Genomic DNA, 24002 nt, shown 5'->3' with positions numbered 1-24002 from the left:
GGGGAGGCAGGGGAGGCACAGCCTCACCACTGTTATCATGAAAAGGAAAAAAAATGTAAAAGGAAAAAGGCTGAGGTAGTTGCTGCCAGAGTCACAGTGGATGACTCTGCTTAGTGCTTAACTGTTTAAAAAAGCCTCTAAAAAAGTGCCCTCTACAGGAGGAGGCGGGAGAACCACGTGCCTCATTTAGTCTATCTTTATGATCACTCGAGCAAAGTTAAGCAAGGGTTAAAAGCCAAAAAAATCCTTATGTAGATGAGGCACTTGGTTCTCTTGCCTCCTCCTGTAGAGGGCCTTTTTTTAGAGGCTTTTTTAAACAGTTAAGCAGAGTCATCCACTCTGGCAGCAGCTAACCCAGCCTGACCTTAGCAGCTCTTGCCTTTTTCCTTTTACATTTTTACATTTTCATCATGGCAGACAAGAGCAGAGTTGAAATCCTCTGTGAAACAGCTGGAAAATATATGTGGGTTGGAGGGAGGGGGAGGAATTCAAAATTAACGTAATTTGTAAGTAATTGTATTATTGGAAGTAATGTGTGTGTGTGTATGTGTGTGTGTGTGTGTGTGTTTTACCCTTATGGTGGACATAGCGGCAGGGCTTTTGGACATAGCAGCAGAGCTTTTGGACGCCGAGGCGCTATGTCCGACATAGAGGTGGAATGCTTCTATGTCGGACATAGCGGCAGGGCAGCTTGTGCCTTTAGCACCGGGGAGGCAGGGCAGCTTTTGCCTGCTTTCAAGAAAGCTTCCAAGAAAGCTTTCTTGAAAGCGGGCAAAAGCCGCCCTGCTGCACCGGCACTAGAGGCATAAGCCACCTTGCCGCTATGTCCGACATAGAAGCGTTCCACCTCTATGTTGGACATAGCGCCAGGGTGGCAGGGCGGCTTTTGCCCACTTTCAAGAAAGCATTCTTGAAAGGGGCAAAAGCCGCCCTTCTGCTCCGGCATTAGAGGCAAAATGGGGGGAGGAGAAAGCAAAGCAGAGATTCACAGCACCGGAGCTGGTCGGGGAATCGTTTTGTCACCTGGTTACCTGTCCCGTCTGTCCTCCCCAGTCAACCGAAGTGACAATTTCCAGCGGGGGAGGATGCCACCGCTGAGAAACAGACGGCGTCGTGTTCAGAGAAACGTGCAGAGGGATCCAACTTCTAGTCCCGTTCTGACACCCCTTCCTCGCTCTTCCTCCTCCTCCATCCTGGCGGCTCCCTTTGCAATCCCAGCAGGTCTTCCTGCCAGATGGACGGTGCACCCACCCCCCACTGCAGACCCTCTGTGTGATCCAGTGATAAGCGTGTCCCCCCCATCCTCCCAAATGCTTACAGCCCCCATACAGGGAGGTAATGTCGGGCAGCACAGTGTGCGGGATCGCCCGGACATTGTCACAGAGCGCCTTATCTTTGGTACAAGTGCACGAAGCCGGGCAGGTGATCTTCCCGGGTCTGCTCCCTTGGACGCCCTGGCGCTATGTCCGGGATGCCTCTATGTCGGACATAGTGGCAGGGCGGCTTTTGCCCGCTTTCAAGAGGCAAAAGCCACCCTGCCGTTAGGTCCGACATAGGGCTGGGGTGGCAGGGCGGCTTTTGCTCGCTTGCCTCACCAGCCATAAACCTCACCGCACGTCACTGATTACAACCTATATAACTGTTTAAATTTTCATGTAATTATTCATCTATCCAATTAATTTATTTTATTTTATATTTTATTTCATTATTTGTAAGTTTGATTAAAATAGCATATTGCAAAAAAAAAACTGACATAAAAATGAAATAATAGTCTCTATTGATAAAATAACACTATCCATTGGGGTTGAAGAGGATATAACCTTTTTAAAAATTCAAATCCTAGTAAAAATACCTAGAGTTTAGGGAACAGGTAAGTGAGTGAAGGGGTCGATGGGCTGAAAAGTTGCAAATCTTTTGAGGAGGCTATAGCAAGAGCAGGTAAAGCGGTAGAAGGGGAATATTTGTCGATGGAAACATCATCAGTTGCCTGGAGATTTTCAAGCTATGGAAGCTGTTAGTTTTACAAAAATATCTCACAAACCCTGATCGAAAAGTAAAGGCCCAGTGACATTAAACTTTTCTTTGCTTTTATTGGTCACTTATGTGACCAGTAAAATATACCCAGGACCAATATACCTGGGTCCCATATAGTATTTGAAGCCTATGAGATTATATCTTCCTATTAACTTCCTATTATTGTTGACTCATGTTATCCTACTGAAATTCATTCGCCAATATTTACACATTTCCAAGTACATGGAAACTCATTTACTAAACATTGTCAGTGACACAAAAACATATTAGACTTATGGCATCTCTTGTTGTGTTCTCAAAAAAACCAACCCTAGAATCTCAAGATACATTTCCTGCATTAGAAATCCTGCTAGAAATCCTGTAGATGCAGCCAGGCAGGGCTATACTTTTTGATAACTCTGGGGTCTGTGTATTTCATGTGATATTAGATGTACAGAAGGCAAATCAATGGCCCTCATCTATGTAAAAAACACTTTGCCATTCAGTATGACAACCAGTTCAAGAAACAGTTTATAGTTTCACAGTCATTAGGATTTTGTTCTGGAAATAATTAACATTAGTTATACTTTAACAATGGAATTAGGATTCTTTTTTCTTTCCTTTTCATCAGGAAAATCCATATGGAAAGATTAATGCATTGATGAAGAAGAAAAAAGGGGAGGAACCCTTTTATTATACTTATTTTAAATGGTGATGGAAGATTTAATAAGTTAGGAGACAACTAATAGGTAGTTACTCCATTTAGTGTCAAAATGACACATTGTAGATTTAGTCAGAGACACAGTTTTTGCTATTATTAGTCTCAGTGTATAGTGTTTGACAGACTATGATTTGCTCAGATCAGTAATGTTTGAGGAAGCTTTTAAAAAAGAAGGCATAAAAATGTTTTTCTCACAGTCTTTCTGAGTGTTAGTCTTGCCAATGTTGAGCAGGCTAAGCAACTTTCTGTAAGAAACAACAGACTCAACTGAGACATGTAGTTTAATTCCTTAAAAAAATCATATTGGTATCAAGATGAATGTGAAACAGTTCTCAAGGGAAAACTATAGAAATTGTCTTCCTATAATGGACAGCTCTTGTGACTATTAAAGAAGGATAGATCACTTTGTCACCAAAGCTATTGGAAACAAAAATAATATTTGTAAAAGGTAAATATTTGTGTCCCATTACACAAGGAGCATTCCAATTGCAGTTGCTTCTATGAACCTAAAGTCATTTGGATTATTTCTTTGAGAAATATAAATCATTAGGACTTTTATGGGTGAATTCAATAACAAAATGTTGGGTTTCGACAGAACCTCTTCTGTAGGTGTGGCCTGTTTGTGGGAGTGGCTTGGTGGTCATGTGACTGGGTGATAGTGGCTTGGCGGTCAAGTGACCAGGTGGGAGTGGCTTGGTGGTCATGTGGCATGGGCATGGCCAACTTGGAAAATGTGGTGAAACTCACTTAACGACGCTCTTGCTTAGCAACCAAAATTTTGGGCTCAATTGTGGTCATAAGTTCTCTTTCTTTCTTTCTCTTTCTTTCTTCCTTTATTTCTCTTTCTCTTTCTTTCTCTCTCTATCTTTGTCTCTCTCTTTTTCTCTTTCGCTCTCCCTCCATTCCTTCCTTTCTTGTGTGTATTGCTCCCACTTTCTTTCTTTCTCTCTTCCCTCCCTCCAACCCTCCTTCCTTCCTTCCTTTTTTCTTTCTCTCTCTCTTTCTTTCTCTCTTTCTCTGTCTCTTTCTTTCTCTCTTTCTTTCTAAATCATTCTAAGGCAGTATTTCTCAACTTTAGCGACTTTAAGTCCTGTGGACTTCAACTCCCAGAATTCCCCAGCCAGCTGGCTGGGGGATTCTGGGAGTTGAAGTCCACAGAACTTAAAGTCGCCAAGGTTGAGAAACACTGCTCTAAGATTTGATGAAAGCAGTCACAAGTTTAGGGTGAAATAAATCTTTCTCCAAAACTTGAACCAGGATTTCAACAAAAACTTCTATGTCAGCATTAAGCTCAAGTTTTGACTTTTATTCAGAGCCCACCAGCTTCAAAAGTTCGGGACAGACCAGGTCTCTCCAGCTTAGATTTCCCAAATATCCCTGGCAATCAGGAAACCATGGGTGTGTGCCACCTCTGAACACTCAGCCACTCTTGATACTGCAAGGAGATGTATTGATGCTCAACTATCATGGGCTTTGGGAGAGTGGCCACCACAAGGGATGGAAGGCAAGCAAGGCTAGGAGGCATCAGAAAGCTAGGATGAAGGATGTCTATGAGGATTCTTGGTCATCCAGGATGTCCCAAAGATGTATTTTTCCAAGAGGCAGCTGGACTTTCTGCTTTTTCTTTGAAGACTTTTCACTTCTCCTCCAAGAAGCTTCTTCAGCTTCTCCAGAAGCTTCCTTAGAGCTGAAGAAGCTTCCTGGAGGAGAAGCAAAACACATTCAAAGAAAAACCAGAAAGTCCAGTTGCCTCTTGGAGGTAAAAAAGCACCTTTGGGAGAAACAGATGAAGGCATCTGGTCCTAGCCTATGCCCCTCATGTATGGGCATCCATCCCAAGAAAGGACTCAACCCGGCTTCAAAAAGGGCTCATGCTCCACAGCCAGCCAATCTGCAAAAGCATGGAGATGGGCAGTGGGGGACGTGCGTTCAAGACAAGTCACGCCCAAGTTCCCCCAACGTAGTACCCAGACATGTGGGGGGGGAGTAGGTGGGTGGGAAAGGGATAAAGGTTGTGGGTATGGCATCCCCCCTCCCCCGCAAAAAGCAACGCAGCTCCAGCAGTAGCAGTAGTTTTCCCCTTCCTTCACCCAGCTCTCCACCTCCTCCTTTGCTTATGCTCCCCGCTGGCTCTGAGGCTGCAGGCACCCAGGGAATTGAGGGGGGAAATGCTGGCCATCTGTCCCCCCTCCCAAAGCAACCTCACAAGTTTTCAAGATCCTCTGGAGAGGCTTTTTAAAAAGAAACCCTCCAAAAAGCCACAAAATCTGGAGAGAGGTGGTTGGTCTTTTGGGGGGAATCCCCAGAACCAGGTTGCCCAGCACTCTGAAGAAGTCTGTGTGGGCCTCCGGTGGTGGAAAAGTGTGGTACGAGGGGCAGAAGTCCCCAAACCCAGGGGGCAATGCAGCTCCAGCAGTTTCCCCCTTCCTCCACCCAGCTCACTCGCCTTTCACCTGGAGGCTCTGCCAGTGGGGCATCTGCCATTTCACCTCCCGAGAGAAGCTTGGGAGAGACGTGCAAACGGCCGCAACTCGAGGCTCCCGAGAGGGATGCTGGACACTGCTGCTACTTCTGTTGCTTCCAGTAACAAAGGCTTCTTGGAGAGCATTAAGTTGCAGGCACAGTGGTGCACCGATTCCAGCAGCTGTGTTTTCCCTTGAAATTTGCTGTCCCGGCAATCCAAAGGGGACATTCTTCCAGCGGCACCTCAGGTGCTCCCACCCTTAGCTGGGAAGCGCCAAACTGTGCCCAGCCATCCTCATCCCCCCCCCCCCGGTTAAGGGTGGGGATGCCTGAGATGCCGCTGGGAGAATGTCCCCTTTGGTTTTCTGGGACAGCAGATTTCAAGGAAAAACGCAGCTGCTGGAATCAGTGCACCACCTAAAGTTCTCTGGTCCGGCTGCACCTGAACTTTTCTGAGCATAGGGAGTCAGATGGAGCAAACTACCATCTGTCTCCCTTTGCAAGTCCTTTGCTGGCAGGCAGGTTCTGGGACATCTGCTGCCATCAAAGGACCTTCCCAGAGTTGCTTTTCTGAGCATGGGGAGACGGATGGCACAAACTCCCCTTGCTCAGAAAAGGAAGTCCGGGTAAGTCCTTCGCTAGCACGCACGTTCTAGGACGCCTGCCGCCACCAAAGGACCTCCCCGGAGTTGCTTTTCTGAGCACGGGGAGACGGACGGTAGTTTGTGCGGTGCGACCGGTTCCAAAGAGGTCCTAGGAGACCAGCCATGCCGCGTAAGTTCTCGCCACCGTTCCAACCCGCATGCCCATGCTTTCTGGTGGCCAGGCATCTTAGGCAAGTCTGGGGCCCTTGCAAAGGCCTTACAAGGTTCCTGAACTTGTCAAAGACATTGGCCATGCCACGTAAGCTCCAACCACTGTCCCCACCCCTGTGCCCATGCTTTCTGGCGGCCAGGCATTTTAGGCAAGTCCGGGGACCTTGCAAAGGCCTTGCGAGGTCCCTGAACTTGTCAAAAACGCTGGCCGTGCTGCATAAGCTCCCACCACTGATCCCACTCCCATGCCCGTGCTTTCTGTCAGTCAGGCATCTTAGGCAAGTCCAGGACCCTTGCAAAGGCCTTGTGAGGTTCCCAAACTTGTCAAAGATGCTGGCCATGCTGCGTAAGCTCCCACCGTCGTCCCCACCCCCAGCCCCACACCTTCTGGTGGCCAGGCATCTTGGGCAAGTCCGGGGACCTTGCAAAGGTCTTACGAGGTTCCCGAACTTGTCAAAGATGTTGGCAGCGCCACATAAACTCCCACTGCCATCTCCACCCTGTGCCCATGCTTTCTGGTGGCCAGGCATCTTAAGCAAGTCCGAAGACCTTGCAAAGGCCTTGTGAGGTCCAGAACTTGTCAAAGATGCTGACGCACTGTGTAAGCTCCCACCGCTGTCCCCACCCCCACGCCCATGCTTTCTGGTGGCCAGGCATCTTAGGCAAGTCCGGGGACCTTGCAAAGTCCTTGCAAGGTCCCCAAACTTGTCAAAGACGCCAGCCATGCCGCGTAAGCTCCCGCCGCCATCCCCCCCCCGTGCCCATGCTTTCTGGCAGTCAGGCATCTTAGGCAAGTCCAGGACCCTTGCAAAGGCCTTGTGAGGTCCCCAAACATGTCAAAGACGCCTGCCGTGCTGCATAAGCTTTGCTGACGGCCATGCGGCGCTGTGCTATAAGCGAGCCTGGGATCCTTGCAAGGCCACAAAAGGTTACCAGACTCACTTATAGTGCAGGGCCACAGCAGGCCACTCCAGATGGCCTGCCACTGCCCACCATCCCGCACTTAGTTGCAGCTTACTTACCTCCTTGTAGTCGGCAGGCAGCAATAGAGAGCCAAGCAGAAAAAAGGTAAGTGGGTTTAGATATGGTTCTTAGAGGCGGGTGGGGGGTGAGCCAAAAAATCAGTGAGCGGTGGGCGGGGCTAGGATAGTGCGGACGGGTGGGGGGAGCGAGCTATGGAGCAGCTTCTGGATGGGCGGGGGTGAGCGAGCGAGCAACAGAACCGGGCCAGGTGTTCCGGAACTTACTTCTGGGTCCATTGGTGGAAATTCTTCTAACCGGCTCGGTAGATTTTATGAACCAGTTTTACCGAACCAGTGCGAACCGGTAGGAACCCACCTCTGGGTTTAGAGTAGAAACTAGCTGAAATCCAGTTTGTGTTTAAAATGAAGTTTAATCAGAATAGAACTGGAAGAGACCTTGGAAGTCTTCTAGTCCAACCCCCTAATCTAGCAGGAGATTTTAGTTAAATTGCTCGAGGCTGTTTGTGCATAATTTCCCTTTCTTGAACAGCATGGTGCTGAAAAAAATTGCTTTTGCTCTTTCCAAAACCTGATTCTTTCTTACTGAGCTTTTCTCAGTTAAAATATGCTGTGATTGACAGGTGCTTGCTTTTAACCTCAGTATTAAATGGATCACAAAATTTTAGTTGTTATATCATCTCAACATGCTTCTCTGTTAAGACTTTAATAATCTTATGCGTTACAAAAGAGAGCTGCAGTTAGTTTTCACCAGTTGAAATTAATTGAATCCAAACTTCCTATGAGCAAAATTCCTTTCATGGGATATTTCCAATGGGAAGTCAAGTTTTGTTGGTTCTCCTTTATACTGGCTGTTCCCTCAATAACTGCTCTAGATAGTTGAAAATCTTCTGGAGCAGTGTCAGAGATGGTTCTGGAAACTGCCAAGGGAAAGGAGATGCTTCTTCTGGATGCTAGGATCATGTATGGATTAAAGATGCCCTTCACAACATATCTCAAATTGTTCCATTTGCATAGATATGTTCATTTCTGATTATGTAATGCCAGCCCCACTAATGTACCAGATGAAGGAACCAACTCCAGAGGAAAGCTAAAACTACTTTTATCGAGATTGGCTATAATAAAATAATCTTGAAAGCCTGATTTTGATGTGCCTCTTCTTCATAGTTCAGTGAGCTAGAGAGGCATCCGCCTGAGCCATTTCTGAATGTTCTCTCAATCTGGACTTTAAAAATGCTTCATCTCCTTTTTCTTAGCAACAGATCCTGCATATGTCACTCAAGGTCATCTTTACTCTCTACATGCAATCCTGACGTATATAGAAATATTTAGACCACTGTGTTCTTCTGAAAGGTGGCATCACACACAGTTGCCTAAGCAAGGTTAATTTATTACAGATTGTGTTGGGAAAACACTAATAGGATAGAGGCATGCAATAATTCTAATACAAAGGCTATAACAATGGTGGAGTTACGTAACTAGCATCTGTGTGGGAGGGTGAAACTGGCCATAGGAATACTTATGCAGAATGGAAAGGAAGTAGACACCAAGGAGGATGGAAGAACAAAGTATGGATAGCCAGTATGGACTGGGGGAAAAAAGAGGCAGAATAAATTGCTAGGAGAAATAAAGATGTTTCCCTGGATACGAAGTACACTTTTCGAAGGAAACAGTCTGAGATGAGGGAATATGATAGTTCTTTGTTTTTCAAGGACTGTACATACCACAATGTAGCAGATCTATATACAATTCTTTATTGCACAACACACCATTCCCCAGCAACAACCTGTTGCTTTGTTAATACCTACCTTCAAGGCACTGAAGGAACGTGGTTGCCCAGTGGCTAAGACACTGAGCTTGTGGATCAGAAAGGTCGGCAGTTCAGCAGTTCAAATCCCTAGTGCCACATAATGGAGTGAGCTGCCGTTATTTGTCCCAGCTTCTGCCAACCTAGCAGTTCGAAAGCATGCAAGTAGAAAAATAGGAACCACCTTTTGTGGGAAGGTAACAGTGTTCCGTGTGCCTTTGGTGTTTAGTCATGCTGGTCACATGACCACAAGACGTCTTTAGACAGCGCTCCCTCTTCAGCTTTGAAATGGAGATGAACACTGCCCCCTAGAGTCGGGAACGACTAGCACATATCTGCGAGGGTAACCTTTACCTTTACCTCTAGACACTACAAATTGATATTGCCACATAAATACATCTTTAATACTTAGTCCTTTATGTTCAGTCCTTTAACAATCAGGCAAAACAAAAGTCTCAATGTCTGTAAAAAGGTATACAATCTTTGGCTCCTTCCAAAAGTTCTTGCACTAGTTGGGATGAGGTGCTGCCTCAGTGTGGTTGCTCTTTATCTGACATGGATGCTTGTAAATAAACAAGTGACTGAGTGAATCTATCTCTCAGGTTGGGCTGTAAGACATCTCTCTGTAAGCTTTTCCAGAATTTTGAGGGAAAGCATGAACTGTGGTGAGCCTTGGGGAAGTGGACTGAGAAGAATTTCGGCTTGGCTACAGCTGTTTTTCCTAAGTGCAGACAACCAGCTCAGCTTCATTTCCTCATAGGGAGAGGTATGATGTTAGTAAAACAAATGGATGTAAGCAAAACATTAAAAAGGAAAAAAGAATATGTAGGGAATAAATAAAAGAAAAAAGGAAAGGAAAAGAAAAGAAAGTCCAAATTCAAATGCTGAACCAGGATTCCATTCTCTGAGCGAGCACATGGGATGGTGGGTGGAATTCCGATGTAGAGAACTTAGCTTCTTGTATTCTTCATTTACAAACATCCAGAAAACCCGTTGCTCTCTAAGTTCCACATCTGTTGACTTTTCACAGATGGAAGTGCTTCCTGGATGATAATAGGGGAAAGATAGTTAATGAATAATCCCCCCCCCCCCCCCAGCCAAAACAACCATGTACAGAAAATGGAGCAGAAAGAGCTGGGTAAAGTAAAATGGAAAATGAGGAAATTGCTTGATTGTGAGCAAGGTTTGCTCTGTGCCTTTGTTGGTTAACAATGCTTGAAGATGAAGCAGTAAACATAATGGTATATCTTTTTATCAGAGAGGGAATAGAGCAGGAGAAAGCTTCACAATATGTGTGAGAAAGTTAGGTGATCTTGGTTCAAAACATTCCTATTAAAAAGACCCAACAATGTCTTTTTTTTCCAGTTCCTTCAAATGAATGTAATGTTTTATATTAAAGCAAACCTATAATATCAGAGGGAAAGCTATCAAAAGGTTAAAATTGTGTTAATCTTCTCTCTGTTTTAAGGGAAAAGATACAAATTAATCTTTTGCTGGTGCTGTGACCTAATACACAGACATTGTCTGGTAGAGATGGTTAAACATGTCAATTTCAGTTTCTATCCTTGTTTTATTTTTTTCCATATATTTAGATTTTTCCAGTCTGACCTAGTTTCTGATTTAGTTTTGGTTTGCATCAGAAAAAAAATTGCATCAGAATTGTATGGTTTTTACCTATCAAACCAGCTAACATTATTAGGAAACAAAGCCTGTTCTTTCTTTTACCTTACTATAAGACTGAGTAGTTCATCTATTTCCCTTAAATAAAATGATCATTTGGTTTGGAGCTGAACAAGAGTAAACTTAGGTAGCTTTGCTTACATGTTTTCTTGATTACATTTTTGTAATCAATTAACCCACTAGAATACACTATTATTATTATCATGAAGATGAATACTCATGGGAAATCTACTACATTTCAGGCAAATAAACATATTGGAGGGCTGATGACTTTGGATCACTAATACAGGATTTGCCTTGAACAGATGAACCAAACATTCATCTATCTCTAACTATCACTAAACCAATGCAAAATTCTGGAAACAAATAAGTAAACCATTGTGGCTATTCTTTTTTTAAAAAATAGACAATGTATTCCATACTGTGTCAAAACTTATTTTTTAAAGGCTATTTTATTTTTAAATTATTCATAAGCAGTCATTTTGTATTCTGTTTCTAACATAATGTAGTCTCAGAAAAAGTACTATTGGTTTGATATAATGTTGTCAACTGCCAGGAGTTGTATTCTTACTATTCTTTAAATCCAATTAAATATAAGATAAACTATGGGTTGTTTTATTAAAAGGTAAAATTAATTTAGGCAATGTAACTATTGTATCTTAATTTATGTCTCTGAAGACATTAATTGTTTTTAAGATAATTGCTATAAACTGAAAATATAATGTATTCACTATCCAAATGTTCAAGCATTTTGTTATTTGAAACATTATTCATTACATATTTTATTTTCCAAATAGATAAAACATTTTATTCCTTCCTATTTCAGTTGTCCTTTAACTTTTATGCTGATATATGTTGAAAATGTCAGCCTTTTTATTTCCAAGTTTAATAGACATTATTTTAAAGAATTTTTGTCACATGTAAATGAGATCTATAACATCTAAGCAATTAAATTTGGCTAATACCTGATCACTTTTGTGTCTTGCTTCAGTTGAAATTATTTAGAGTCAAGGGTTATTTTTCATCTTGCTTTATTTCAAGGCTGAATACAGAACAGAAAAGATTTTACAATACTATTTAAAACATGTTTTCCAAGTCAAACTACCATTTTTGCAATTGACATTAACATTTATTTATATTTATGTTCATATTTCTCCTAAAACATGGGATGTATGCAAGTAATTTAACCTAATGTATTTTTTTGCATATAGCTTTTTTAATACTCATTTTTATGTTTTATTTTGGAAAAACTGTGTTATAAAGGTTAATAATTGGCAAAATTATGATTTTCTAATTCACAATGAATTAATATTAAAAAGTGAACCAAATTTGAATTTAAAAATAAACAAAAGTCTTATTTTTCCTGTTACATATCTGAATTTATTAGTATGGGGCAGTGGTGGGATTCAAATAATTTAGCAACTGGTTCTCTGCCCTAATGACCAGCTGTGTGGTCATGTGATCTGGTGGGCATGTCAAACTTGTTTGGCCTCATGCTTAGGAAATTTCTCCTTAGTCCAATTCACAATAAAATAGCACAATAAAATAGCACTGTTTTTAGAGTAGAGTAGAGTAGAGTAGAGTAGAATAGAATAGAATAGAATAGAATAGAATAGAATAGAATATAGAATAACAGAGTTGGAAGGGAAACCCTACACCACTTCAGACAAATGGTTATCCAATCTCTTCTTAAAAACTTCCAGTGTTGGAGCATTTACAACTTCTTGAGACAAGTTGTTCCACTGATTAATTGTTCTATCAGGAAATTTGAGGGTCTTCTACAAAAATGAGGGGGTCAATCTATTTTCCAAAGCACCAAAAGACATGACAAGAAACAATGGATGGAAACTAACCAAAGAGAGAAGCAAGCTAGGACTAAAAAGAAATTTCCTAAGGGTGAGTCCAGTCTACCAATGGAATAGCTTGCCTTCAGAAGTTGTGGATGCTACATCACGCACAAGCAACACAGTTACAAGATAACTTGAAATCGTTAGAGCCCAATACTGTAAGCTAACTTTTAAATGCTGAAAATGCAGGATCAAAATACATAAACATAAAAACAGCATTGCAATCCTATTCCAAATTAATAAAATCAATTCTGCTAATTAGAACGTGCATTTAAAAAGACATAAGAACTCTGATAAGAAAGTCCTGCTCTGTATTAATATTTTTAAAACTTTCCCTGGCCTAATCCTGTCAAGAACAAGAAGAGATTCAACCTGGAAACAAGGAGGAATTTTTCTGCTGAGGAAATGGTTGTGTGGTTATTTCTTCATTTTCTTTTCCCTTCCCTTCTTTTGGTTAATTACAAATGAGCAGGAATGTCTGAGGTGTGTGTGAACTACTGGAATCGTTAGCAGATAGCCTTGACTATTCAGCCAGTTCGCAGAAGTCCACAAAGAGTTAATGAACGTTTCTCCTGAATCAATGCAAACCGGCTGAATACCACCACTGGTATGGGGCAATTATACATATTTGTGTACAGTTTGATAGACTCATACATGTATACACAGTTGTGCATTGTGTTTCTAAACCTCAGCAGAAGACATAACAAGGCCTATCTCAAATCTTTTATAATGTTAGACTGATTATTGCTGATTTAGTTTAGGCAACTTATTTTATCAGTACATTAAAGTTATCAGAAATGAACATTGATAGATGGAAGATGCTCCAAAATGACCATCTAAAAAGTGGCAGGTGATAAGATTGTTCGTAGACTAGTATCAGGAAAGAGATCATGGACATAACTACTGATGCTACTTTATCATATTTTAATAAATATAATAAATTTATTGCCACATTAAAAGAGTGCATAGACAATTTAACAAATGTCTAAAACTTTTTGGGATCAGCTGAGTTGCATTCAAATTCTGTAAGACATGTTCTGATTTCTTCTTTATGTCAACCATTATATCATCTTTATGTGATATAAACAATACATCTTATGAACCAAATGTAAGCCACTGATAAGGAAAACAGCCCATGGGAGCATCATGACATACTTGATTTGCCAGATGGTGTTTTCAGATATATATTTAAAACTGATAGAAGAGCTAGTTACATTATGTGAAGCCATAAGTCTCTTGGGGAAGATTCTAAATGCTGGGAAAAGTGGAAGGGGAAAATAAGAGGATAACAATATCAAGGTGGATGCATTCAGTTATAAAGGTGATAAGCACACTTTGGGAGAGCTGAAAAATCTGGTTAGGGACAGATTGTCATGGAGAAAATATATATATATATATATATATATATATATAGATAGATAGATAGATAGATAGATAGATAGATAGATAGATAGATAGATATAGATATAGATATAGATATAGATATAGATATAGATATAGATATAGATATAGATATAGATATAGATATATTTGTTATATTTATGCTGATAAATAAATAAAGGGAGACTAGTATAGATCTATTTCAAGCTATTTAGCTCTCACCAGCTAGCCATACCCTATGTTGGGAATCGAACCTGTGCTCTATTGCCTCTCAGGCAGATGTGTTAACCATTGAGCTACAAGGCTCGACTCCTTATCAGCCAGCCAGGGTGAGAGGTATATATTTAAAGTCACAACCCCTGGTATGCCCAATATGGGAGGAAGGTCACACTTCCACTCTCTGTCTTCGGCTCATCACAAGAGACATATATATATATATATATGTGGTAGCTAAAAGTTTGCAAAGTTTTGATGGCATGTAATTAATCAACTTTTGAATGCCATAACTTGAAATCTCTTAAGACTCTGAGTAAACATATCTCGCAATTTTTGGTCCATTTTTAATTTTTTAAAATTAATTTCTATTTTGACTCTTCCATAATGGTCATTTGTAGTATCTTTAGGGACGCTTCCTTCCCTACATTCTCTCAAATTCCCTATATTCTTTTACTAGATTGCTCAGATATAACATTGGACCAATATTACATTTTTATGAAGATCAGCTATTATAAAACTTGTCTCTTTGTAACTGCCAGGCAATAATTGTTATGATAAACATTGTGCTAAACGTGCAACACTTAAGTTGCACATAGGAAAGCTATTATTACATAAGTAGAATCCAGCTTGTATACAATAATATCATGATTAAATCAACAGATCTGTTGCAGAAATCCTTAGTGCATTTTTCCCTATGATATCAGAAATTTCACTTGCAAGTCTGGTTTTGGAGCTGTTTATTATATAAATGTAATGCTTTACTTAATTTATAATGTATTATTTGTTGCATTGTTTTGGGTTGTAATTGAAAACTAAAATTCTATCAGGCCATAAAGTACTGTGGTATTAAATAGGGACACACATGGAAAAAATATCTAAAAAATACTAGTTCTTGTTTGAAGCAATGTTCAGTGGTGATTTCAAAGATTCTTCTATTAAAATGGGATATTATATCAATCAAATCATTATTATGGTCATAGACAAACATAGTGATATGGTGTTTCCTTTTTAGATGAATATATGTGTGTATATATTATATGCATCTTTGTCAGAAGTGGGTTCCTACCGGTTTGGCCTGGTTCAGCTGAACCAGTAGTGGTATGCCAGCCTGGGTCAAAGAACTAGTAGCGACCGAAGCTGGTCACGCCCCCAAACCAGTTCCACAGTCGCTGCTATCTTTTTTTTAGTTCTGCACATGCACAGAACAATTTCCATTGAACTGTGCATGCACGCGCAGCGCGCACAGGAACAAACCAGCAGTGAGCCTGGCTGAAACCCATCCCTGATCTGTGTGTATATTTGTTTCATATGAGTTGGATATCTTAACACTAATAAATGCTATGTGGAGATAGATGTTTTTCATTATGTGTTCTGGTCCATCTGCATTTAAAATTATTCAAGGTTACCAAAAGGACATGTTTAATAATTAATATTAACATGCCAGGTGTTTTGACTGATTGCTACATTACAAATAATACTTTGTAAACAAATCAATTGAAATCACACTTTATGATTACAGTTGTTAAAAATATTTTATTTTTTTCCTTTTCTAACAAGAGATCATCATACTCAAAGCTAATGACAATAAACCATATATAGTATATTTGGCAAGCAGATCTGCATATAGAGCTGGAAGGACCAAGTTATTGCTCAGTGTATTTATTTATTTGTTTGTGAGCCATGCCACAAAGTGGTTTTGTTTCACATAACAATAATGCAATTTTGATTCTGAATCCCAAAGTACTGCTAAAGAAACTGTATTTCTTTATTCTTTATTTAGGTATCATGATCAACAAGACGTTACTAGCAACTTCCTTGGAGCAATGTGGTTGATTTCAATAACTTTTCTCTCCATTGGATATGGAGATATGGTACCTAATACTTACTGTGGGAAAGGAGTTTGCTTGCTTACTGGAATAATGGTGAGTGATTCCAGCTTTAATTTCTATATGCTTTGTGAATTTGAATCATTTTCAGAATGTCTGCAATGAAGCTGTAAAACATAAATTATCAACACAAAACTGGTTATGAAGCTTTCAGTTGAGTCTAAGGTAAAAGAAAAAGATGAAAGGTTACTTGCTAATATGTAACCTAAACCAATATTGTACTAGTTTTGATTACTTTTGAGTTGCTAGGTATAAGATTGCTATAAATATATAACATTTTATAAATAAACAATACAATATATAAACTATGCTGCATCAAGCAACTAATTCTCTCTGAATTTCATTCTAAACTATGGGCTTATTTTCCTCCTTCTTTGTTGTCCTCTTATATAAATCTCATGGAGAAAATGGCAAATTTAAAACTTATTAGAATTAATATTCTAAGAGAGGTATTAAATATAGCTGTCATATGCTATCTAATTAATGTAAGTGGCTTTTGATCCTAAGACTCTTTTTGAGGTCAACATAGGGATTTAGTTCCTATTTTTCAAAATCTTCAGGCCATTTAATTAGCTAGATTTATGGTCATTCTGTGAATCAAGATTCTCAGACATTAAGTTTATTATATTAGCTGCTACTTATCACCTATGTTGGTTGCTCTTGTGTCACTGAGAAATATGTATAACCAATTAATTTCCCTATATTAATTTATCTGTTATTATTGTGTTTCAAATACTAATAATATACATGAATATTATGCACAGTAACAATGACAAAGGCAAAGGCAACCAAAGGAAGGGATTGGATATGTGATTGTAACAATACCATTATATATAATAGTGGGCGATATTTCTATGGCTTGAAACTGGATTTGAGGGGTGAGGAAAGGCAGCTTTGGATAGGACCCTTATATTTGTCATTTATATTCAACTAAATAGGAGGGAGACGGAGAGCCCCTTACAGGGTAAGGCTGAGGAGTATGTACAGTTCTTGGCGGACAAAGTTGCTCGGTTTCGATCGGACCTGGACTCCACTCTTGCAGATCCAGCCGAGACACAAGGGAATGATCTGGCAGACCATCTCTGGGTTGAGTTTCAGGATGTTGCCTCCGGGGATGTGGACAAGGCTATGCGAGCTGTGAGCGCCTCCACCTGTATACTGGACCCGTGTCCCTCCTGGCTGGTTGCCAACAGCAGTGAGGTGACACGAGGCTGGATCCAGGTGGTTGTTACCGCCTCTCTTCGGGAGGGGCATCTCCCCACCGCGCTGAAGGTGGCGGTGGTGAGACCCCTCCTGAAGAAACCGTCCTTGGATCCAGCAGTTCTTAATAACTACCGTCCAGTCTCCAACCTCCCCTTTGTGGGGAAGGTTGTTGAGAAGGTGGTGGCCTTCCAGCTTCAGCGTACCTTGGAGGAAGCTAACTATCTTGACCCCTTCCAGTCTGGCTTCAGGCCCGGTTACAGCACAGAAACCGCTTTGGTCGCATTGACCGATGATCTCTGGAGAGCCAGAGATGGAGGCCATGCGTCCATCCTGGTTCTCCTTGACCTCTCAGCGGCTTTCGATACCATCGACCATGGTATCCTTCTGCGACGACTGCGGGAGGTGGGGGTGGGCGGCACTGTTTTGCAGTGGTTCTCCTCCTACCTCTCGGACAGGTCGCAGTCGGTGTTGGTGGGGGGGCAGAGATCGTCCCTGAGGCCCCTTACTTATGGGGTGCCGCAGGGCTCGGTCTTATCCCCCCTACTATTTAACATATACATGAAACCGCTGGGCGAGATCATTCGGAGGCACGGGATAAAATACCATCAATATGCGGACGATACACAGTTGTATCTGTCCGCCCCGTGCCAACTCAATGAAGCGGTGGAAGTGATGAACCGGGGCCTTGAGGCTGTTAAAGACTGGATGAGAGCTAACAAACTGGTGCTCAACCCGGAAAAGACCGAGTGGCTGTTGTGTTTTCCTCCCAATAATTTGGCTAATGTTCCATCAATCAGGCTGGGGGGTCAAAATTTATACCCCTCAGACAGGGTCCGCAACTTGGGAGTCCTCCTGGACCCACAGCTGAGTTTTGACCATCATTTGTCAGCTGTGACCAGGGGGGCATTTGCTCAGGTTCGCCTGATGCGCCAGTTGCGGCCCTACCTGAACCGGGAGGCCCTCACAACAGTCACTCGAGCCCTTGTGATCTCTAGGCTGGAATACTGCAATGTGCTCTACATGGGGCTGCCCTTGAAGAGCATCCGGCGACTTCAGCTAGTCCAGAACGCGGCCGCGCGAGTGATCGTGGGCGCACCACGGTTCGCCCACATAACACCGATCCTCCGTGAGCTGCGCTGGCTACCTGTTGATCTCCGGGTGCACTTCAAGGTCCTACTTACCACTCACAAAGCGCTCCATGGTAATGGATCTGGCTATTTGAGAGACCGCCTTCTGCCAATTACCTCCCTGCGTCCCATCAGATCGCACAGGGTAGGCCTCCTCCGAATTCCATCCGCCAGTCAGTGCCGACTGGCGACTACGCGGAGGAGAGCCTTCTCAGTCGCAGCTCCGACTCTATGGAACAATCTCCCCATGGAGATCCGCACCCTCACCACCGCCCAGGCCTTCCGCACGGCCCTTAAGATCTGGCTATCCCGTCAGGCCTGGGGATAAAAATCTTAGTTTGTCCCCTCCCGAATGATGAATGAATGTTGTGCTTTATTTTTAATATTATGTATTGTCTTATGTCTTTTGTCTTTGTACCCCCCTCCCCGTGTTTTGTAAGCCGCCCTGAGTCCCCTCAGGGAAAAGGGCGGCCTATAAATTATAATAAACACTCTAAACACTCTAAACACTCTAAACTTTTCCTCAGACTGGCATAACTCAAAATCACTTGAAATAAAGGTAGAAATGAAACCAAAAGCTTCACAGACAGAATAAAAACAATTAGAAAATGAAACATAGTTAAACTTCCTTCATAGCAGAGACAAAAAAATCCTGTTGCAGAATGATATGTCATCATATCATTCTGCAACAGGAATGGCTGTTGTGTTTCCCTCCCAATAATTTGGCCAGTGTTCCATCGCTCAGGCTGGGGGGTCAAATTTTACACCCCTCAGATAGGGTTCGCAACTTGGGAGTCCTCCTGGATCCACAGCTGACTTTTGACCATCACCTGTCAGCTGTGACCAGGGGGGCATTTGCCCAGGTTCGCCTGGTGCGCCAGTTGCGACCCTACCTGAACCGGGAGGCTCTCACAACAGTCACTCGAGCCCTTGTGACCTCTAGGCTGGAATACTGCAATGTGCTCTACATGGGGCTGCCCTTGAAGAGCATCCGGCGACTGCAGCTAGTCCAGAACGCGGCCACGCGAGTGATTGTGGGCGCACCGCGGTTCGCCCACATAACACCCATCCTCCGCGAGCTGCGCTGGCTACCTGTTGATCTCTGGGTGCGCTTCAAGGTGCTACTTACCATCCATAAAGCCCTCCATGGTAGTGGATCTGAGTACTTGAGAGACCGCCTCCTGCCAATTACCTCCCTTCGACCTATTAGATCGCACAGATTAGGCCTCCTCCGAGTTCCATCCGCCAGTCAGTGCCGACTGGCGACTACGCGGAGGAGGGCCTTCTCTGTAGCAGCTCTGACCCTTTGGAACGATCTCCCCGTGGAGATTCGTACCCTCACCACCGTCCAGACCTTCCGCACAGCCCTTAAGATCTGGCTATCCCGTCAGGCCTGGGGATAAGGATTACGCCGCCCCACCCGAATGTTGAATGACTGTTGTGTTTTATTGTTATTATTTTGTTTATTCACGTATTGTGTTATATTGTCTTGCACTCCCCTTCCCATGAATTGTAAGCCGCCCTGAGTCCCCTCAGGGAAAAGGGCAGCCTATAAATAATAAACAATTCAATTCAATTCAATATGAGCTGTCAAATTATTAAAAATAATATTTGGGTTGGTATCTGCAATCTTCCAGATCAAGTTCAGATGTTGCATGCAACATCTTTATATGTCCTCCTGAGTCATAATATGTCCTGGGTCAGTTAATTGAATCTTGACACCAAAAATTGGACCTGGTATTCAACCTTCTCTGAAGTCCTATTCCAGCTCATTAGGATTCTATATCATTGCACAATCCTTGGCAGACACATAGTATGGATATAAAAATGGGACTACCCTTGATAAGCTTTGGACAAATCTTCTTTTATCTTTTCTTTCTTTCTTTTTTTCTTAGATTCTAAGCCTGCAGGAACAATCTTAAAACAAAGTCTTCTTATTCTGTTTAATAGTGTAATGCTCTAGCTACAGTAATAGTCTATATTATTATTATTATATGAACTACAATATGAAATCATAGAGGCCAGTTCTTTATCTGGTATTGAGTTTTTCCCAAGCACCTAGGATGTTGTAAAGTAAAGCACATGTGTAATACAGGTGCAGATCGAAACACTGTGGCTTTTCATAAATGACAGATGGAAATTTTGTCAATGCACATATTTTCGAATTGCCATCCAAAATGTTTTGGTATGGCACAGCATGCCAATAAACACTACTGGTTTTTGTCACAATTTTTCAATTTCAATTTTCAGATCTTGATACTTTATGATCTTCTCCAAATCTTTGTCTAGAATTCTACTATTGCTACATAAATTATCCACACTTTCTTCTTTTCAACCACAGTTATATCTGGTATGTTAATGAACCAAGACTTTATCAGCCTATATTTGAAAATCCCACAATATTTTAATTTGCTCATTCTTAACTACTTTTTCAACTTTTATCTCTACCCCCCCCAACAAATGTTCCAGTGAATAACTGTGTTATGTTGTTGTTTATAATTGGTTTGCACGCTCTTACATGAGCTGAGTATATGATCTACAGTTTCTTCTGTTTCTTTGTACACTTTGCACTTTGAATCATATAATGATTTTTTTCCCAATTCTGACCTTGAGTGCATTAATTCAGATAGCTTGCTCTTGAGCAGCCAAAATTAAGCCTTCAGTTTTTTTTAAATGTTCCATTGTAAGCCATTGCCAGGTTTTCATCCACTTATATGGAAATTAATCATGTAATGCTTTTCCTTGCCAGCATTCTATTCATGTTTTTATTAGCTTATTTTGATATTCATGTTTTGCTTTCTGATGTTCAGTAAGTTCCAATTTTTAACTAGCAAAAATGCTTGTTTTGGCTGACTTCTGCATAATCAGCCAATGCATACTTTTCTACTTTGATAGCTTGTGGGACTTGAAGTAAACCATTTCCTCCATTTCTTTGGGGCAGGTATAGTCAGTATCACAATGGGAGGATGCATAGGGAATATCCATTAGTGGTTTGTTGTTGTTTTTTGGTCCAAACTCTCCAGTTCAGCTTATGTCCAGCTAATAATTACAGAAGCATATATTACCACAGGTATTACCAGGTATTGAAGGCTTTGAGGGGTCTTTGGAACTATCTGAGCCTGCTTGTTTCCCTGCAGACATTTCATTACCCAAACTAGGTAACATCAGCAGTGCTAGTAAGGACTGGGATTTACTCTCAGTTTATATTCTAGTGGCTTGCCCTGTCAGTATTGATGGGGGTGGTCTTGGAGGGTCTTTGGCTAGATCGTATACTGTTAGCTTGTTTGGCAGTTCCTTGATTGGGGTATTGTTTAATTCTTGATTGTTAATTTGATATTAATCTTGAAATTAATCTATGCTCATAAATTTCTGGTTGGGATATATTTTGTTTTTTTTTGTTCCCTTGCTGACTATCTCTTTTGCATACTATATAGATATTGTTTATGTCTATGTGGCTATTGATGGGTAATTTGTCAAAGTGGCAGACTTCTAGAAATTCTGAATTTGGCTTGGATCAACCAAAAAAATTCAAAAATTTTCAAAAATGAAAATTTGAAAGGAATGAACAAAGGGTCTGCAAATAAGCTAGAAAACTGCAATTTTGTGCCCATGGAAACTGCAAAACAGCTCTGGCACATTAAGTAGTTTTGAATGAAATAGTTCTGCTTAATTTATACATGGTGCAGTGGGTCAGGTCTGCTTTAGGAAGAGTGGTGTGTTCATAAAGTAAAACAAAATACTCCCTAGGACAGTGATGTCAAACCTTTTTGTACATGCTTGCCAAAATTGTGCGTGCATGCTTGATAATGCACACATGTGTGCCTACACCGACAATGCAATGCATCCCACCCACCTGCAATTGCACATGCAATCATCCCCCATGGATACGTGCATGTCCCTACTGCATGGGGGGAGTTTTTGCCCTCCCCAGACTCCAGAGGCTTTCCTAAAGCTTGGGGAGGGTGAAAACGGCCTCCGCCCCCCGAACCCGGAGGACCTCTGGAAGCTTGAAATGAATAATGTTTTGGCTTCCCCAGGCTTCAGGAAAGCCTCCGTAGGCTGGGGAGGGCGAAAAACAAGCTCAATGGGTCAACCGGAAGTTCAGAACTTCCGGTTGGTCCATTGGGCCTGTTTTTCGCCTGTTTTTTGCTGGTGGCATGCATTCATAAATTCGCCATCACAGCCCTAGGAGTACTCCCAATTCCTCTTAATTCCCCAGATTAAGAAATAGATAAGTAAAAAACAGAATGGGATTAAGCAAGACAAGAATTTAACACCAGATCCCAAGATGCACTTTTAAAAAAATGAGTAAAAACAGATTCCTTGTGTGTCCAATCAGACTTGGCCAATAAAGAATTTTCTATTTTGTTATCATTCAGCTTTGTATAACAGCAGGAGAAGCTGAACTGGTGCCTGAGCATTTTGTTTGATGCACAGTTATCTGTCCAAAGTGACCTCATGACAGCTTCTTGAATCAGTAATCTGAACCAGATCTTTCTGAATGTATATCCAGTGTATTACATCACACTACTTATCAAACTCTGATTAATTTCACTGGAGCTCTATCACAATTGGATAAAAATGTGTGCAGCAGGACATTTGGAATTGTCCAATGTCAATAAGAGAGGACATTTGTTTCATGAAGAAAGAACAGCTGTGTTAACATTGCAGCTAGTCCTGCCATAATGGAAAATGAAAGAGAGCAGAGTCTGTACAAAGCATTGTCAGAGTTACTGAAAAGAGGCACGATTTGTTAAAAAAAATTTTTTCTGCAATATGCACAGTCTAGAGGGAACTAAACAGATAGAAGAAACTCTTCTGGGCAGTGCAGATTTAGGTACCATTGGTTTGTTCATGGTTTAAATTTTATTTAGAATTCATAAATGCAATACCTCCTTGCTATTTATTAAAGGAACCCAGCTTCTTTCAGGCTTCTACATGAACTTGAAGAAAGGTGTTGCTGCTTTAAGAAATTAACTCATTAAAGTGAACTTTACTCTTAAAGCAGAGGCACCTTTTTTCCAGACTCATAGAAAAACCTGAAAAAGGGGGCTACTTTAATGAACAGCAAAGAGCTGCTGTGCTGAGATGATGTCAGAAGCATTTCTTTTGAAGGATGTTCAAAGCATGTGTAGTCCTAATTGGAAAGAATGATGACTTCTAAAATAAGTGGCCTTAAATAAATTTAACATGTTTCTATATAGTTAAGTTATTAATAGTTTAAATGTCACAATAATACAAATGTCATTTCCATATAATGAGACCCAATGTCTTTGATGATCAGATCCTAAATAGGTATCTCAAGTTTCTCTTATTTTAAACTTTCCAAAATCCTACAGTTCACATTTAGGAAAAGACTCATCCTAATCACTATTGTGCTCATAGAATAATTTAATATGGAATGTACAAGACCAAATTATTCCTGGTAGACAAAAGTAACACTGCATGTGATGTACGTATTAAAGTTCATAGTAAGAATCTTTTCTCTTCTGATCATCTCAGCTAAGGCACTCACAGGAAAATATCCTGTGTTGAAATGTCCTGTGTCATGTTTGTGGTTATAGCATATCTATTGATGTCCTTTGCTCAGGCTTTTTTAAAAGTAGCTGCAAAGTTATAGAAGAAAAATTAAGTGTTTGCAAACAGGTCTGACATATGATTCATATTGCCAAAGAGTTTACTATTGCTTTCTTCATAGATATATAATCACTTACTGCCCTATGAAGAATATCCATGGTTCCATAAGAAACAAAAATAGCCATAAAAATTACTTTTAAAAGTTGACTTGCAAAATACTGTAGCATGGAAAGTCTTAAAGTTTCTGAGACATTCTAAGCTAGCTAAATGGTTATAAGTTGAAACCC

The 24002-nt window shown here is 41.2% G+C and overlaps 1 protein-coding gene across 2 annotated transcripts in view; it reads left to right on the top strand.

Moving 5' to 3' along the window:
• KCNN2 (potassium calcium-activated channel subfamily N member 2) overlaps positions 1 to 24002 on the top strand; it is a 76476-nt gene that overhangs the window by 37139 nt on the left and 15335 nt on the right. For both annotated transcript variants that reach the window (XM_032214012.1, XM_032214011.1), the window contains exon 5: positions 15703 to 15844. In XM_032214012.1, coding sequence (XP_032069903.1) covers positions 15703 to 15844 — 142 coding nt within the window. The remainder of the gene's footprint in view (positions 1 to 15702; positions 15845 to 24002) is intronic.

This window comes from Thamnophis elegans, chromosome 3 (assembly GCF_009769535.1).
Source record: "Thamnophis elegans isolate rThaEle1 chromosome 3, rThaEle1.pri, whole genome shotgun sequence".
NCBI lineage: Eukaryota > Metazoa > Chordata > Lepidosauria > Squamata > Colubridae > Thamnophis > Thamnophis elegans.
The sequence above is the reverse complement of the archived record's forward strand: the minus strand, read 5'-3'. Positions and strand labels throughout refer to the sequence as shown.